At 44.4% G+C, this 18046-nt stretch overlaps 1 protein-coding gene across 4 annotated transcripts in view; it reads left to right on the forward strand.

The window, feature by feature from the left end:
• The window catches only part of DAAM1 (dishevelled associated activator of morphogenesis 1), a 154593-nt gene extending 137212 nt beyond the window's left edge, over positions 1–17381 (forward strand). For 3 of the 4 annotated variants that reach the window (XM_036260282.1, XM_036260269.1, XM_036260273.1), the window contains 7 exons: positions 1228–1316; positions 2168–2336; positions 5766–5873; positions 7156–7216; positions 10319–10450; positions 13577–13747; positions 14706–17381. In XM_036260282.1, coding sequence (XP_036116175.1) covers positions 1228–1316; positions 2168–2336; positions 5766–5873; positions 7156–7216; positions 10319–10450; positions 13577–13747; positions 14706–14915 — 940 coding nt within the window. In that variant the 3' untranslated portion in view covers positions 14916–17381. The remainder of the gene's footprint in view (positions 1–1227; positions 1317–2167; positions 2337–5765; positions 5874–7155; positions 7217–10318; positions 10451–13576; positions 13748–14705) is intronic. The other variant, XM_036260292.1, reaches the window with a different exon arrangement.
• The last annotated feature ends 665 nt before the right edge of the window (positions 17382–18046 follow it).

Raw genomic sequence — 18046 nt, forward strand, 5'->3', positions numbered from 1 at the left:
CTTCTTAATTGAGTCTGGCGTGTGAGTTGAGTGCATGTGCCATCCCAGGCCTGGCAAATGGGTTCTGCTCTAGAGAAGGACCAGTGGTCCTGAAACTCTGTCAGTCCCAGGGCAGAGCCCTTCCCGAGTGCCAAAGGCCAACAAATGTGACCAAGGTGGATGTGCCCCTCACTATACACTCCTGCCCTATCCAGACTTATTTTTGTTGTTTTTCTGTCACTACTCGCCCACTGCAGGAGGGCAAAGGATGGTTTTGAAATTTTGACAGGTGTGCCCAGCAACCTATATGTAGACAAACAGGATGGCCACCTGCAGTAGCTGCTGCTTAGTAACTGTGCAGACCTTTGCTGACCATCTCACGTAATCTCCTGCTGGCCCTGCCAGGAGGGTGTGGGCCAGAGCTGTTCTCCTCCATTTCTCGGAGGAGTTCCCGTTCAAGGTCACCTAATAGAAGGAGAACCTGGGCTGCAAAACCAGGTCTCTCTGATTGTATAGTATAGTTTTGGAGAAGGGGCTGATCCCTGGTCCTACAGGACTGAAATTTCCCAGAGAGCAGGCTAGGCAGTGATTCCAGAAGGTCTGGGCTAAATCCCACCCTCACCCCTCAGCAGCATAGGGCTGCTGACCTTCATGGTGACCAGAGGCCAGTTCTATCCTTATGTCAAGTAACTAGTTGCTGTCGTGGAAGGCAGAGCTTGCCAGCCCTGAGGGAGCAGACAGGCAGCTAGCTGGGAGAAAGAGGAAGGTAGGGGATGTGAGTGAGGAGAGGGTGGTACGAGGCGAGAATGCTGGAGGCATGTTCCTTACAGGAAAACTTTGGAAAGTTAAAACGCCCAGAGAGAAGTGTAGGAAACAGCCCTTTATTTGCAGCAGAATGGGGAATCTTTTCATTTACATGTTTCTATCCCTTCTCTGTTCATAAGAGCTGCTGAGACTTTGAGGAAGGGAAGGGGACAGCCAGCCATCGCCTAGTCTGATTGGAGATGAGGACCCTGGTGCCATCCCCAAATCCCCACTGCAGAGCAGAGGAAAGTGGGCCCTCCAGGCAAAGTCGTCTCAGGCCCTGTGCTCCTGTCCAGAAAAAGGAGGAGGAGGGAGGGAGAGACTGTGTGTGTGTGTGTGTGTGTCGGGTTGAGAGCGCTCTGAGGTACTTCCACCTTCATGTCCACTGAGTGACGTGCTATATGTAGTAAGTGAACGTTCATTAGTCTGTGTTTGCTCTTACAGAATTAATCACTATCAGCAAAGATTACAGTCGCTGTACTTCAAAAAGAAGTTTGCAGAGCGCGTGGCCGAAGTTAAACCAAAAGTGGAAGGTAAAGTCAGAGTCAAGCCACTCAGACTGAACATGATGTTTGTCTTAAGTGCTTATATACAAGTGCAACCCAAGTGGATATAGTAAACAAGATTCCTTTGGTGGTTTCTTTGCTCGAAATCTTTTGTAATTCTGATGGATAATCACTTAAGGTCATCGCTCGCTCACGGCCGGGCCTGCGTTCTAGAGCGCACAGCACACCCCTGGCCCTCTGCAGACTGGGCTTTTGACCACATGGGTGTTGGTGAGGAGTAAATTTTACTGCTACTAGCATTAAACCTTTCATTAGCTTTTCTAAGGGAAGATTTGAGATATAAATATGGGTTGATTTTGAGGCTATTAAATTTGTAAATGGTTAAAATGTGGTCCAGGCAGCTGAAGAGCACAGCCCCAGAAGGCAGGCTGGATTCGGGACCCTACTTGAGCCCTGATCCCTGATGATACCTGCAAGCTATAACATGTAGCACATTGGGCCAGCTTTTCTATCAATGAAATTGATCAGTAACCCCCTGTTGATCCGACTCATACCGGGCAAGCAAGTGTTCACAAAGGAATGTGGGAAGTGCACTTTCTGTTCTGTATTTCTGACTGCTTCTGGTTGATAAGACAGCCAAGTAAAGGACTGGAGGGATGGGATTGTGCAACTGTCTGGGAGTCTCTTGGACAACGTCAGCCGGCGTCCTTGTCCCCTTGCTGCCTGCGTCTCGTTCAGGTGTTTCAAAAGTGCTCCCGGTTATCTAACGACCCGATCTTGCACCTTCAGTACATGCTATCAGGTGTGTGGAGTTAGGATGGATATCTCTGAAAAGTCTCGGTCGTGACAGTCGTGCTGTGGTATGTTTTGTTTTGAAGCAATCCGTTCTGGCTCAGAAGAGGTGTTCAGGAGCGGTGCCCTGAAGCAGTTGCTGGAGGTGGTTTTGGCCTTTGGAAATTACATGAACAAAGGCCAAAGAGGCAATGCGTATGGATTCAAGATATCTAGCCTGAACAAGATTGCCGACACGAAGTCCAGTATTGACAAGTGAGTATGGCTCGTCCACACTTGGGGGACGCAGGCGCTTAGGTCAGGGCTTATTGCGTCCCCTGGCCCCGCGCCTCCACAGTTTGCACTGGTCCCTCTCCTCTCGCATAACCCAGGGTGTCCCCACGTTCCTGCTGGGCCAGCTGTCAGCCATTTCAGTCCACAGGGGTATCATCTAGTCCAGGTTCTTTGTTTTTTTGGGGGTTTCCTTAGATAAACTTTGTATTTTATTATGATACACTAAGACAAACTCACTAATTATAAATGTACATCTTGATGAATTTTTACAAATTGAACACCTCTGTGTAACTAGTGCCCAGATCCAGAAATAAAACTTGACCAGTGCTCCCGTGGTGGGCTCATGACCTCCCGCCACTGCCCTCCATCGAGACCGTGTTGCAGGCAAGAGGAACAGAACCTGACAGCTGATGGTAGAATCTGAAGCCTGTGGGGTTTTACACATTGGAGGTCGCAGCTATGTGAAAAAATTAGGATGTGTAAATGTCTCCTGGCTGTTGGTACTGAGCTACTCATCCCAAGACTCGTTAAAATGCTTCTGAGAAAGTGCGTTTTTGGTGGACAGATTCTCGTTAGAGACACCGTGATGTGGAGATGCGCTGGTGTCACTAGTGGTAGGTCATTCAGCAGAGGGCCCAGTCTCCCGAGGTTCTCCCTGACTTCAAAGCAACGGGCACAGTTGTTTCTAAGATAAATTTCTCTGTACCTGCATTCTTCTATTAAGAACATGGGCTGGCCCAGCCAGTGTGGCTCAGTGGTTGAGCATCGACCCATGCACCAGGAGGTCACCAGATCATTTTCCACTCAGGACATATACCCAGGTTGTGGGCCCAATCTCCAGTGGGGGGCATGCAGGAGGCAGCTGGTTGATGTTCTCTCTCATCAGTGTTTCTATCTCTCTTTCCCTCTCCCTTCCAGTCTCTCTAAAATTAATAAAGAAAGAAAAGAATGTAGGCTCTTCACCCTAATATTCCTAAGGAGTGAGGCTTTTTACTCTGTATATTCTGTGGGGTTACTGAGGTATATAGCATTGTGGCCACCCTGAACTCTCCCATAAGAAAGAACGTGTTAAATTACGGGGCTAAGCCTTACTTTGCATTGTGTAGAGACAGATGACGAAGGGCAGCTGTTATGTTTTGTCACGGCCACCTTATTTTTAATGTCAACTCTGGTCCTTTCCAGGGCACTTTCACATTTGATTGTCACAGCAGCCTGGGAAGGTCACAGGCCAAGTGCTGTATCACCTGTTGTCAGATAAGGAAACTGAGGCAGACTCATTAGTTTGCCCAAGGTCACCACCAGCAGGGTATCTGGCCTTGCAAGTATTTGACACCTGTTATTGCTCTGTCCCCAGTGCTACTCTACAAAAAAATCGATCTTACTTGGAGGCTGTCGTAAATAACTACAGCATCTTCCTTGCGTCTCAAGAGCAGCCACCTCTTTAAGGAAGGATGTTCTCTTCAGCTGGGCTTGCAGGTTGGAGGAGGGAACCCTCACTGCCAGTCAGTCCTGTTCTCCCAGCCCCTCTGCCTTCCACAAACATACACACACCTTTGATACCCTTTGCCCTCCCCAGCGTAGTACTGATAACCCCGCACCCACTGCGATGACCTGCTTATTGAAGTTACTACAGAATTTAATTCGCAAGCCTTTTCAAAACAAATAAATTAAAAACAGTTCCCATCTCTTCCTTTTTTTCTTTCTGCCTGTGAACATTTGCCCCCAAAGTAGCCCCAGTGTCTTATAAGCCTGTAGTGCCCGGCTGAGTGCCTTGCCTAAGGCACCACGAACTGTTCAGGCGAATCCGATCAGACTGCAGGTGGGCAGTCAGCCTGAAGGTGCCTTCACTGCGCTAAAGGCTTGTTTCTGGTGACGACAAGAGGAGGATCGAATGTGCGCTGGATTGTTTACTCCTCAAGAATTTACGTTCAGTCAAATGAGGTGTTATTTGGATAGCAGACGTACGGGAAAGCTCAGATCTGGTTTTAAGTCTTTCTACACTAGAAAGGTGCAAGTGGTCAATTACATTTAATGTCTCTAAATATCAGAGCGTTTCTCAGATAACGAAGAAAATGGCATTCTCTTTCTCGTGGTTGGGATTCTGCTCCCTACAGACACACGGCAGACACGTCGATTGCAAACTGCATAAGTGACATGCACCGACGTCTGCAAAGGGATTTTGCAGCCACTGTTTTACTTTGCTGGACAATTGGTCTCTAATTATTGGGAGCAAGAAAAATTGGGGGAGTTTTTTTTTACATGTGAGCCAGCTGAGCAGAGGAGTAGGGTGACACTGGCTCTCTGAAGCTGCAGGGGTGACCAGAGGGGGTTTCATCGTCATGGACAAGGAAACTGTGGCAGCTCTGCTGCTGGAGTGGAGGTGGGGGGGCCGTTGTGACAGCACTGGGAATTAGCAAACTACCTGAAGTATGGGAATGTTGTCAAAGAAATGCATTGTGTCCTCCTGGTTAGGATAACTTTCAACAGACGGATAGTTCTTGATCCTGGCTGTTAGAATCACTGGAGAGGTTTTAAAAATACCCACGCCTGGTCCCACCTCATTCCAATTAAATGCTTGTAACATGCATTGGAGTCAGGGACAGCAGGACCAGACAACCACCGCTTTGCCTAATGGATAGTGTTATGAGATGCCTGCCTTTGCAGCCCAGGTCAGGCAGGGTTCAGGCCTGTCACCACTGAGGAGGGAGGTGGGTGATGCAGGTAGGAGCCGAAGTGTTGCTAAAATTAGGAAATGGATTCTTGGCCACAGGGATATCATATCCATGATGGCGTAATCCTGGCCCGCTTCCAGGCCCAGCCCTGAAATAGGGAGCTTTCTACCTCTGTGACCACGCTTCGCTGCAACAGCAAAACAAATGAGTCAGAGGGAATGTTGTCAGAGTTGCAAGAAACCTTAAATGAAAATTATCAATAATTGTTGTCAGTGGGCTGCTGCCCTGTACTTTTAGACTTGAAGATAGCTGTCCTCGTTAATGAATTCAACATCCCTCAGTCCCCACCCGCCCTGCTTGCTATGCACTGCCCGGGCACACCCCTACTTTGGGTGGACACACTGTGAAGGAATGTCCTCTTTGGTCACGGTTCAGGTTCATTTCCATCACCCATGGCGTTACCCAGATTTTGAAGGCTGTTCATTATGGGCCAAAGAAGTAATTCTTATCCTCTGCCCTTCCCCTGTAGAAGGTGTATGCTTCCTGTGACATATATTTATGTAAATTTCATGTAGACTCTCCCTATGTCCCCTTCTTTCAAGGATCTTTGCCTTATAGGAACCTCCAGAGTTTGAAATTAATGCAGGAATATAGCATTCTTGTGGGTTCAATCACTTGAATATTCAAATCATATACAGATATTAACCATAGTTAATAAATACTCTTTCCTTTAATCTAGGAACATTACACTTTTGCACTATCTCATAACTATTGTGGAAAATAAATACCCCAAGGTTCTCAGCCTCAATGAAGAACTTCGGGACATTCCTCAAGCAGCAAAAGTAAAGTAAGTACATACAGTGGACTGTGCTCTGGCCATTGAGAGAGTTAGTTAGCTTTGTCTGAAAAGGGTCCTTCTGTTTGCTTTCCCCTGAATACTACTACATGAAATAAAGTTGGAATCTTATCCAAACACACAAACGTGTTACATGGTTTCTAATATGTGTTCTAGCTCCTTTGGAAGACTCCAGCATGCAGTGTTTAGTCCCACAGGGCCTTACTGTGTGTGTTCGGAGTGTGTATTATGAATTAAGGAATGGTCTCACTAGTATTTTTCAAAGGTAGTTCTATTAAAATATAGGTAGTTAAATGAGGATAGATGGGGAAGCAAATAGGCGACCTAAATGTCAGGGCGTAGCTAGTAGTTACACACACTCCCAGAAACCAAGGCAACCTTTTCACGGAAAACAGTCTTTATGCAAATGAAGACACTAAAAATAAAAATGGAAATTTGCCAAACTTTGACCACAAACTTCACACCACTTTTCAGAGACCGAGGAGCAGGCGATTTCCCTTGCTGTTCCTCCTGTTGGCGTTTTTTGGTTTTTTTTTTAAACAAACAAAAACATTTTAACTGCATCTTTTTGCCGTGAATTGGAAAGCCTGTTTGTAGAGTTCGGTAGAACAGTGCCATGTGAGACGGAGTTAAGAGGAAGTGTTGGTGAACGTGTTCACGTGCGGCTCGTCTGTGAGAATGAGGCTGCATGTGCTAACATACAAGTCGTCAAGTAGAAAGCGTTATGGAAGAAGTCCAGGAAGCCTTCTCTGTTCAAAAAAAGGCAAAAACAATAAAACCTAGTTAGTGCAACCTTAAGAAAAATCATTGTTGATTGAAATTCAAGCCACCACCTTGTAATGTTCACACCGCAGAGCTCTAGCGAAGGGCAGTGCAGTCATGGGCAGGAGGCGCGTGACCGCGGCTGCGCTGAGCTGGCGTCTCGTGCTGGTCAAAGGGAGCCACACGCGCGAGAAGCGCATTTCCGCGCAGAGTGATTGGCTTACATGAGCTCTCTGACAGTGCAGCGGGGAATAGTTTTGTACGGATGGACAGATGTTTTAATTCTGCCATTTTTAACTTATAAAATAGACCTGCTGGCTGTGGAAAATAAGAAACATAATTCCACAAGTTTAAAATAGTATTGTCTTTCTGTGAGAGCTGAACATGGAAGGGAATTTTAAACATTTAAAATCAACTGGTAAGGACTTCCAAGCATGACATGTTAAACCCCTCTTATGTTTAACACATGTAAGTCCCATGCTGGTCACTGAAACCTTGCTGTTTGCAATAGCATGACGGAGCTGGACAAAGAAGTCAGCACCTTGAGAAGTGGCCTGAAAGCCGTGGAGACGGTGAGTGTTTCCTGTTCTGACTCCGTCCCGTCACTGCGCCTAGTGCTGCTGATGCCCAGCGGTGAGGGCGTTTGCCTTGGCATGGGGTAGGCCCAGATAGACATGTATTGATTTAAAAAAAAAAAAAAAAACAGCAACACTGAAGAAGCAGAGGCAGGTTGTGTTCAGCCAGGCAACTCAGTTGTAGGCAGCAGGGTTCCTGGGGGTGTCACTGGAGCAGGAGCTGGGAAACTGGACCTAGAGCCGCACCAGCTTCCGCCTGGGAGAGGGCCCAGGAACGTGGGCTGGACAAGATCTCTTCCAGCATCCTCAGTGTTCACGTTCTAGTGATAAATGATGTTTGCTGTCTCCGTAGAGGAACGGAACGTCTCTGTTGTCTTTGAGGCGGTCCTTTGGGGAGTACTTTTCGAACAGACACTTGGGTGTACGGTCCATTTCAAGACAAGGGGTCGTGTTGGTTCAGAATCCTTGCCGTCCAGGTGTGGCAGCGGCCAAGACAGTCAGTCCAGAGAACGTTCACGTTTGCTCAAGTCGGCCACATCCAGATAAGCACGGTGACCACAGAGGCGCCTGCGGGGAGAAGGGAGGGTCTAGGTTAGTCAGCCTTGTGGAGTGGCTGGCACGTGGCGCAGGGAGCTTCTCCTCTGGAGGAGAGGAGCTTTGAGCTGATGCGGGTGTAAACGTAGCCACATAGGAGGGAGGACGTCCCAGGTGTACAGACGCCTGGCCCAGGCCTCAGCGGGAGGAAAGCAGGTCACACTGCTGGAGGCGGAGGAACGGGCCATGGCTGTGGTGGCACAGTGCCACCCGGGCACTGCGGTCGTCAGGGAGGGGCAGGTCGGGAGGAGAAGCCTGGCTCAGGAGAGTGGGCATAGCTCCGGTCGGGCACTTGGTGCAGGGGACTGATTCACACGCAGCTTGGAAAGGTGCCCCTCATAAATATTTTTTAAAATTATGCCATAGAAAGTAGTTGACTTCATTAAAGACATACCTCTAATAAAAATTGAAGTTATAGTGTCTAATCTTTTCTGTTTGTTTTGAATAAACTAAGGAGCATATGAGGTTTTCTTTTTTCCCTGGGGGGGGGGAGGACTGTTTACAAAGAAAAGCAGATGAACTAATTGAGTGAACTCTTTCCAGCCCCAGAGGGTGGAGAGACTGAGTGAGTTTGTGGGACATCCTCACGTCCTCAGCTTTCTGAGGCCAAACCGGATAAGGGCAGTTTGGGAAAGGGCTTGCTGGTTTTGTTGGTACTGTTGTTGTTAATCCTCACCCAAGGATATTTTTCCATTGATTTTTTAGATAGAGAGGGAGGGAGGGAGGGAGGGAGGGAGGGAGGGAGGGAGGGAGGAGGGAGGGAGGGAAGGAGGGAGGGAAGGAAGGAGGGACACATCGATGTGAGAGAGATACATAGATTGGTTGCCTCCTGAACGACCCCAACCATGGCCAGGGATTGAACCTGCAACCCAGGTATGTGCCCTTGATTGGGAATCAAACCCTCAACCTTTCCGTCCAAGGGCTGACGCTCTAACCGCTGAGCCAAACCAAGCAGGGCGAGGCCTGTCTTATTTGCTCCTGCAGAGGGCTTCTTGAGGCTACATGGCAGCTGTGACCGCCTTTCTGAAGCCTGATGGGGGTGTCTGACCAGCTTAGGGGTCAAGATGTGGCATGGGAAGGGAGCATCGGGAGGCGGGCCTTGGCCTGTCTGCATATTCGTGTGTACTAATTGTGATTTGCACAAATTGATTGTATCATTTGAAGATATCACAGATGGAATTCTTTAGAAATTATACATTAATGAAACACTTTATTTTTTTATTTTTTTTATCCTCACCCGAGGACATTTTTCCATTTTTTGCACAGATAGAGTGGGAGGGAGAGAGAGAGAGAAACATCGGCGTGAAAGGGACACATCGAGTGGCTGCCACCCGCACGACCAACCAGGGCCGGGGACAAACTGCAACCGAGGTACGTGCCCTTAGCGGGAACCGAACCCGGGTCTCTCCGGACCGCAGGCTGATGCTCTAACCTCTGAGCCAAACCGGCCAGGGCTAATGAAACACTTTAAAATTGCTTTCACATCTGCATGCGCGCGCACGCGCGCGCACACACACACACACACACACACACACAGCTCATTTCCAGGCCAGAGTTCCAGGATGGTGGCAGTGTTTCCATCAGAGCAAGCTCCATAATTGATGAGTTTCCACTTCTGTTATTTCATGTGATTCCCATGGTGATGTAGATACTGCCCTCCTTTTACAAGCAAAGAGACCGAGGCCCAGTGGTGGAGCTGAGTCAGAATCCAGAGCCCGTGATCTCCACACTTCTGCTTGTGGCCACCTCTGCCAAAGCAGGTGGAGAAGAAAATAGACCCAGATTCAGTCAGTTGGTACACAGCATCATCGTTACTGACACTCTGGAGTCAGGCAGGCCTGAGTTCAAATTCTGACCCTATCATATATCAGTTGACTTTGCTCTAGGATTTTAAACCCTCTGAACTTCCAAGTGGAGATGATAACGCCGCACTCACAGGCGCTGGGGGAGTAAAGAAGAAAGTGCATCTGACGATGGTTGAAATTTATTATCAAAATTAAATTTGGATAATCTGTGTGTTTATCACCATGGTGATGGAGAGTATTGGTATTAACAAGGCACTGACACTCTTTGCCTGCCTGTTCCCCAAAACTGAGTTACTGGTGTGGATAAGGAGAAAAATGGTCGCTGATTGTGGTGCCAAGCTTTGCAGTTAAAAGCCTCCTGACCCAGATACATGGCTTAGGAAGTAGGCTTGGCAGAGCGGGAAAGAAGAAAAAAATCAAGGAACCAGAATTACTTTTTAACTTCTACTAATTTTATCAGATCCTAATCTGTTTACATTTAAGCCGGTATAAGAAGTCACACTGATAAGTACTCACACAATTGGATAAATTGCTGTTTGCAAATTTGTGGGTGCACAGGGGCACGGTGGGCAGAAGGGCAAGGGGAGCTAGGACATCCCAAAATGTTTCAGACTGATTAACTTTGAGGCATATGGAAAATGAGACAAGGTGTGTCTGCATTCAAAGCCTGCATTGACGTTATCCATTTCCTCTGTTTAAGGAGCTGGAATATCAGAAGTCTCAGCCCCCGCAGCCTGGAGATAAGTTTGTGTCTGTTGTCAGCCAGTTCATCACAGTAGCCAGTTTCAGCTTCTCGGATGTTGAAGATCTTCTAGCAGAAGCTAAAGACCTGGTAAATTTCTCCTTGCACACCGAGTGTTGTTTGACAGGGCTGGTACTTCCAGATATTATGCTATAATTTTATTTTATTTTATTTTTTTTAGGTTGTGCTCAATTGAAACACACCCTTTTTGTCTGACTTACCTATGTTGCCTTTAGGTTCGCAAGACCATGAAGTATCTGAGTGGTGTAAAACTAGTAAATAAACTAAGACAGTTTTCTCTTGGTTAATAATGGATCAAAGTACTTATCTGTGGAAGCCAGAAAAGAGATTATGAAAACCAAAGTCAGGATGGGGAATGAGATGGGGTGTGACCAAGGCCATGTGCCTCAGTACCTGGAAATAATATGTTCCCCTGAGATGCTCAGGAGAACAGGGCCCTCCATTTTGAAATCTCGAGCCGAGCTTATTCAAAGTTCCCCAGGGCAGAGGATGGCCCACCATAATATCCATATGAAAATTTAGAGTAATTATCTACTTAAAGCCCATAAAGGTATATTTTTACTTTCAGGAGTTGATTATTTTTTCTAGAGGCGATCTGTGAGACACGGTGGCTGTGCGATGGCAGATAGACCCACGACAAATGACAAATAACAGAGGCATTCGGAAGGAATGCAAAAGGACTTGCTAAATGACATATCTCTTAATCCTTGGTCTCCTTGCAAGAGGAATATATCCTAATAAGACATTTCTTTTTATAATTTTTATTATTTCAAATTTTTGTTTTGCTGTGAAGAAAAAGTTTTTGTTAGCAAATTACCAAGACCTTTCAACCCTCCTACCCCTTCTCTCTCTCTCTCTTCCTCTCTTTCCTCTTCTAAAATATATACATATTCATATACATATATAGGTATATGTTCCCTCATTTCCTTTCTCATTGTTTGTAAATGATATTAAGCCCCTACCCTGACCTGTTGAGTACTTCCATACTGCCTCTCTCTCAGTTGCCACAAATTCTGCTTTAACGGAAACCTTTTCTTTGAAACTTGAGTAGTGGATGTCATTTTTCTGTGGTGACGTGCTCCGCTGTGGAGCTGGGTGCTTGTTTATGTAAGTGTACGCACATACTGGTTAAAATGCAGAAGTAGGTGCATTAGGTAGTCAGCATGCAGCCCCCTTTCCAACATTACTGAATAAATGGAAAGACAGTGTATATTCAGAAGACTGCTGTGAGGGGTCCAGCCTCTGACTCCCCGTGACTGCAGCAGGTCAGCGTGTCAGGGCCTCCGGGGGGTGGCCCTCCACGTCTGGTGATGCCTCACCACTCACACACTCATCGCAGGAAGGGGACCCCACCCCCACCTCAGACCGGGCAATATAGACCTACTTCACCAAGGGCTCAAACATTTTTATAAGAATCAACTGGATAGTTAACATTTGATTTAAACACACACACATGCAGAAGTCTATTTTTTCCCCTTTATTTTAGCGTGGGAACTTTAGTCTGGAACTAGTTTTCTTCAGATTTCTAAGACGAAAATATACATGACTTCATCATCACTAGAATTCCTAGATAAAAAGATCATTCAGGATGGCTTGAAGTGCATGAACTTGACTGTTTTAGAAACACAATTGTAGGCTGTCTATTGCTGGGTTGCTCATACCAGAACTTTTAGAAATTCGCTTATAAAACCATGGAACAAGCTGGAGCACTGTATGTGGCGTGTGAAGAATGCTCTGTTTTTTCCTAAAGAGCTCTGGTTTCTAATAGCATATTTCCAAATAAGTAAAACATTGAGACCAACTGCTCAGCGAAGGAAAAAGTAGTAAAGTAATATTGTATTGTAAATTTAAAGATACGAAATAGTATTTATAAAGTACTATATATAGACATACGCACATATCAAATAATCAAAAGTTGGTTATTTAAGAATAAATGTTGAGGGGAAATAGAAGGAGGGTCGTCCAGAGGTACACACTGCCAGGAGACAGGGAAGGCGGGGATGTCACGTGCCACACGTGACCAGCTAGCCCCGCCGCGTGCTACGTGGGGAAGGTGCTAAGAGAGGAAACCTGTGGGTTCTCATTGCAGGGAAACAATACTTCTCCTTTTCTTGTATCTGCAACACTAGGGATGTTAACTAAACTTATTTTAGTCATGCATGTCAAGAAGTCATGCTGTCCGTCTTAAACTTATACTGTGCTTAGGGGGGAATAAGAAATAAAAGGAGACGAAATATTGAAAACATTTCCTTTAGGTCGATAGTATCACTGAAATAGCAGATAAACAATATCTAGGCAAGTAATGCAAGAAAAACAAAAGCAATTAGACCGCATCAACTTTATGGTCTAAACATGAAAAAATCAAGATCTGGAAAATTCTAAGTTGTTAATTAGGCACAGGGAATGAGCATTTGTTTGGCTTTGAAGCTAGAAACAGCATTCTTGGTAGGAGTGACAGCTTTAGACCCTCACAGAAGGAAGAACATGGTCAACAATTTGACCAACATTGGACATTATTTGGATAATCATAATGCAAAGACTTCTGAAAGCATGTGATCTCAAGTTATGAAGATAACTACTAGAAGAACTAAAATTAGAAATAATTAAAACTAAAAAGACTGAAAATATTGTTTTACCATATACATATATTTTAATATTTTTTTAGTCTCCCTTAATCATCAGTTATTGTTTTCTAATTGAGGCCCAGGAAATTCACAATACTAGCATTATTTATGATTAGAAAGAACATCTAAGAAGCACTGGATCCCATTTGCTATTGATATTAACCATATGGCACCAATAAATGATATTAAACTACTTCAAAGAAAAGTTGAAAGTACGAGTTTCCCTGCCCCTGCTGAGCTTGCTGTTAGTTTTACGTCCTCAGTGCTCTGCCCTACCATATTTTGCTTTCTTGTTTTTACTACTGTTTAGTTAATAAAAAAGTGGTAGGAGGTAATCATAGATGTTAAGCCGGAATGAGGCAGACAAGAATAAATGGTTTCCAAAGTCGAGGAGTATTCAGTTTTTACTTTAGAAATGACGGATAGACGTGTCTGGCCGCCACAGACAGAGGCAGACTCACAACGGTCCAGCAAGTCAAACGGGACTCAGTTTGAGCTCGAGTCCTGGAGGGACTTGGTTTGATGGTGGAACTCTCGGGATACCAACTTCCCCAAACCTCCTTCTTTCCAGTTCACGAAAGCAGTGAAACACTTCGGGGAAGAGGCTGGCAAGATACAGCCGGATGAGTTCTTCGGCATTTTTGATCAGTTTCTTCAAGCTGTGTCAGAAGCCAAACAAGAGAATGAAAACATGAGAAAGAAGAAGGAGGAGGAGGAGCGCCGAGCTCGCATGGAAGCTCAGGTAAGAGGGCGGATGGCCGATTCCACCTCCGAGATCTGCAACCCGGGGTTCAAGCAGCGCTCACCGTGCTGCTGGGAGTTCACATTGGTACCCAGTGTCCCTTGGGCAAGTGGTGGTCTAGGCCCAAAGCCCAAAAAATTATACCCCTATCCTTTGATCTGGAATTCCATTTCTTAGAAGTATTCTGAAGGAAGTCATAAATTTGCACGAGAACAGCAGTCTTTATAATTGCCCGACCTGGAAACAGTCTCCATGTTTACCAGGCGTTAGTTCCCAAGGAGCAAGAGCTGCGCAATGGCATGTTTGTGCAGTCCCTGAAAGTCATGTCTTCAGAGGTGATTTAATCATGCAAGAAAGCTTTCAAAATGATTTCTACGTGAAATCTTTTTTTAATGTAAAGTGAGTGTAAATATAGAAAATGATGGTGCAATATTCTCCCAAAAAGTTAGCAGTGCTTATCTCTTGATAGTAGCATTAAGGATGATTAAGGATGATTTTCCCCCCCTTTTTGTTTATCTGAATTATCTAAATTTTCTATAATGTATGTGTGTTATTTGGCTTTCAATAATAGTAACTCTTACATAGCGGGTCCTGGGCATTCACAGTAGGTACAGGCTGAGCCTTTGATGTAAGGAGAGTGGCCTGATGGTCTCTCTGTGCCATCAACAAAACCAATATTTGGGGTCTGCTTAATAGGAAAAACTTTCTCGTCCCATTATAGAAATACAAATTGCTTCCACTGCTCTCTAGCTAGAGGCTACTTAGATTCTGGATGGCGAGAGTTTAATTACAAGGTAGCAGTCACTTTTCTGTGTTGTCCATTGCTTCTGCCACCCCTCTCGTGACATGGAGGGGCGAGCAGCTATAGATGGACATGGCCGTATTTCACAGAATTCATCGCCACTGAAAACAAAATTCAACACTTGGACACTTCTAAGAGGGTGCTTTCTGTTTGCAGCTCAAAGAACAGCGTGAAAGGGAGCGTAAGATGAGGAAAGCTAAAGAGAACAGTGAGGAAGGCGGAGAGTTTGATGACCTGGTTTCAGCTTTGCGCTCGGGAGAAGTGTTTGACAAAGACCTTTCCAAACTGAAACGGAATCGCAAACGCATTACCAACCAGATGACGGACAGCAGCCGAGAGAGACCAGTCACAAAACTTAACTTCTAATTTTCCTTGAATACTTTTTTAGAAAGCTCAATAGCAGCCCTTTGAAGTGACTAGAACTTTTCATTACACTGCCTTGCAATCCGAACAGTGGCAATTTCTTCTTCCATCCGTGAGTGAATGTGTGAATGTGTGTATGTAAATGTATGTGTATATGTACATTAAAAACTGTATATAGAAGTCTGAGTGTTGTCTGGAGACCTGTCCATATGGTTTGTACAAATCTGTGTTAATATCCGTGCTCAGAGACCCTTTGTGTGAACATTCATACTGAGTGTGGCTCACCTTCCCCTGAACACCGCGACTGCTCAGAAGCACAAGCGCATCTCCTGGAAGAGATGACAAAGACATTCCTTAGAGTACAGAGAAAAAAAAGCTTGAAAAGTATTTCATGATGTCCAGGCTTGGCATACTTTGAAATTATTTTCATTGGTGAAACTGGTGTTGGAAAAATATAGATTGAAAATGGTGTTTGATAGTTACATGTGATGCTGGTGCGTCAGTACCCGACGGGACCGGCTCAGACTCTGACACAGTGGGGGATGCCATCTGTAACTTCACGGAGAATGCACACAATCTGAACTATGTAGGTCAATCAGAACTTTTTAATATATTTAAAACTTGGACATCCATTTTTTTTCTTAATTTCATCAAGCTCTCTGCCAAGCGTCTTGATGATTTCTTCACATTGCTTTTGGAAAGAACACTATTTATCTAAATACAATCTATGCTCTTGTTAAAGAACAAGATTGCCAGAATGTGTTTGTTCTAACATCATAGAGTATCAACTTTAAAAATATAATTTCCCACCCAACACCTAAAAGGAGGAATTCACTGAAGGGATAAAAATTATTTTTTAAAATTGTTATGGGGTGCCTTCCTTTTTTTTCTTTTGGTATCATCTATCCTCTGTTTCTTAGGACAAGCTGCATCTTCTGTAAATATAGGTCTGGACTAAAGGATGCTTAGTAAATGCACAAAATGTCAACAACAGAGATGCCAAGATCTATTTATCTCTAAGTACGTCTGAAGTGGTTTCCTGTTATATGTTGTCATTTTAAATTGTGTGTCAGTAAAGCTACCTGTAAGACTTCAGTCCAAAAGATAAAGCTCTCAGGGAGAAATGAATAAAAACAATGAACATTAGAAAAGAAAATATAGATGCTTACCATTAACCTACCAATTCTTAATATCTTTAAATTATATATAAAGAGGACTGTTACTTTTTTTTTTTTTTTTTTTGGCTTTGCTTTATTTATTTGTAGTGGGGGAGGGGGGCTAAGGTTCTCTCTTTTCTTTCCATCAATCCTATTGTGGTTGAGTTTCCTGTGGAGAGAGTAGTTTGTCCTGTTGCACTAGAACATTATTTACTCACTAAATTGAGTTTTTCAGTCAATTAACAAATATTTATTAAATGCCTACTATGTGCCAGGCATAGTACGGCTACAGTGGTAAGCAAGACAGAGCCCCTGCCCCACGGAGCTCGTGTTCTAATGGGGATATTAGGGGTGAATAGAATACCAAGGCGTGCACTGTACAGGAATTGTGCTATTTAAAGATAATTTGTATAAACTATAATGCTTAGCGCAGACGGCAAGTTCTCTGCGCTGTGTGAAAGCTGTGAAATAGTGCTCTAAGAGTTGTCAAGAGCTGTGGTTTTACATTTTCCCCCCATTGCAAACTTAGCGACTTTCTGCATATTACTGGAAGTCGATGACTCGAGCAAATAAAACTCAAATACACAGCAGGGTTGTGCTCCCCCAACCCGTGACTACCGTGGTCTGCAAATACGCCTGTTCAAGGTGCGGACGGAGACTCGGCTCAAAGGCTTGGAGAGGAGGAGTGGGATGTGCCGATGGGTTTGTCTATTCCTTAACTAAAGTGCCTCTATGTATATTCTTTTCTATTTATAGCAGGAGAAATTTGGTCTGGCTCAGTTTGGGGACTATGTTGAAAATGGCTTTGTTTTACAGTTTAAGGAATAGACAAGTGGGTGGAGAGTCACCGAAAGGAGAAGCGTGAGCAGGTCCCTCGCCCTTTCTCAGCATCCTTGTTTGAGATGGCCATCCTGGTAGGCCTCCTTCGCCATTTCCATTTTTGGTTTCTTTCCCAAAAAGCTGTGTGCAGGTAATTTCATGTGCCATTGTTGAAAAAAAATCTACTTTTTTAGATTGGTGCTGGTGTAAGTAGCCACTTTTCTCTCTTGGGTGTGTATTTTAAAGTTTGGTTGTTTTTTTGTTTGTTGTTTTTTTTAAATTAATGCCAAAAAGAAAAAGCATTATAATTTGTAAACTTAATTGTATGTCTTGTATCTTATTAGCTTAGTAGTTGGAACACTTAGTCTTTAGGTGCAGGACTGTTGCTATAGTACCAAGAAAACAATGTTGTATGTGTTATGAGAGTGTACATTTTTTTAAATAGCAATATGCAATAAAGAGATGAATTCATTGGGTGTATGTATATGCTTCCTATGAGTTATTAAAGCAGCACTATCAAATTTCTTTGTACTTTCCACCATTACATTTAAGTATTGCAAGTTATTTACTAAATCAGAAATATATACATATGCTTTAACTTGTGTATACTAGACCTAGAAGGGTGCAGTTTTCTGCTATGGCAGCATTCAGTTTGTCCACAGTCCACCATATGCTACCTCTGTCTCTAACTTTCTACAACCTCTTTGTCTAACTCTGTATGAGTGATGCAGTTTCATGGTGGGATCAGGCGGCTATTGAAAAGACTCTAGTCTCTAGAATCAAAACCCATTTTATTTTGAAGAGTTTTCTTTTTTTTAAATTAATTTATGGTATAGGTCAATGTGGGAAGTGTTGCCCGTACAGAACAATACAGGTGTATTTTATCCTTTGAAATGTGGGCTTTCTCTTGGCCCCACATCACTGGCTGCCTGGCTCTCCTCAGCCCATGTTGAAGACAAACTGTCCCAGTGGGTGATAGAGGGCCCAGGCACTTGTGATCTTCAGATGGATTTATGATGTTCTTATAATTACTAACCATCTTGTTTTTCATCTAGTCGCTGGATACTGCATAGTATCCAAAGGCTACTTTGTTCTCATTCAGATGGAAGAGACCCTCCTACCCATTGGACACGTTTTGTATCCCATCCCACAAATGGA

The sequence above is a fragment of the Molossus molossus genome, unplaced genomic scaffold (genome assembly GCF_014108415.1).
Source record: "Molossus molossus isolate mMolMol1 unplaced genomic scaffold, mMolMol1.p scaffold_m16_p_1, whole genome shotgun sequence".
Taxonomy (NCBI): domain Eukaryota; kingdom Metazoa; phylum Chordata; class Mammalia; order Chiroptera; family Molossidae; genus Molossus; species Molossus molossus.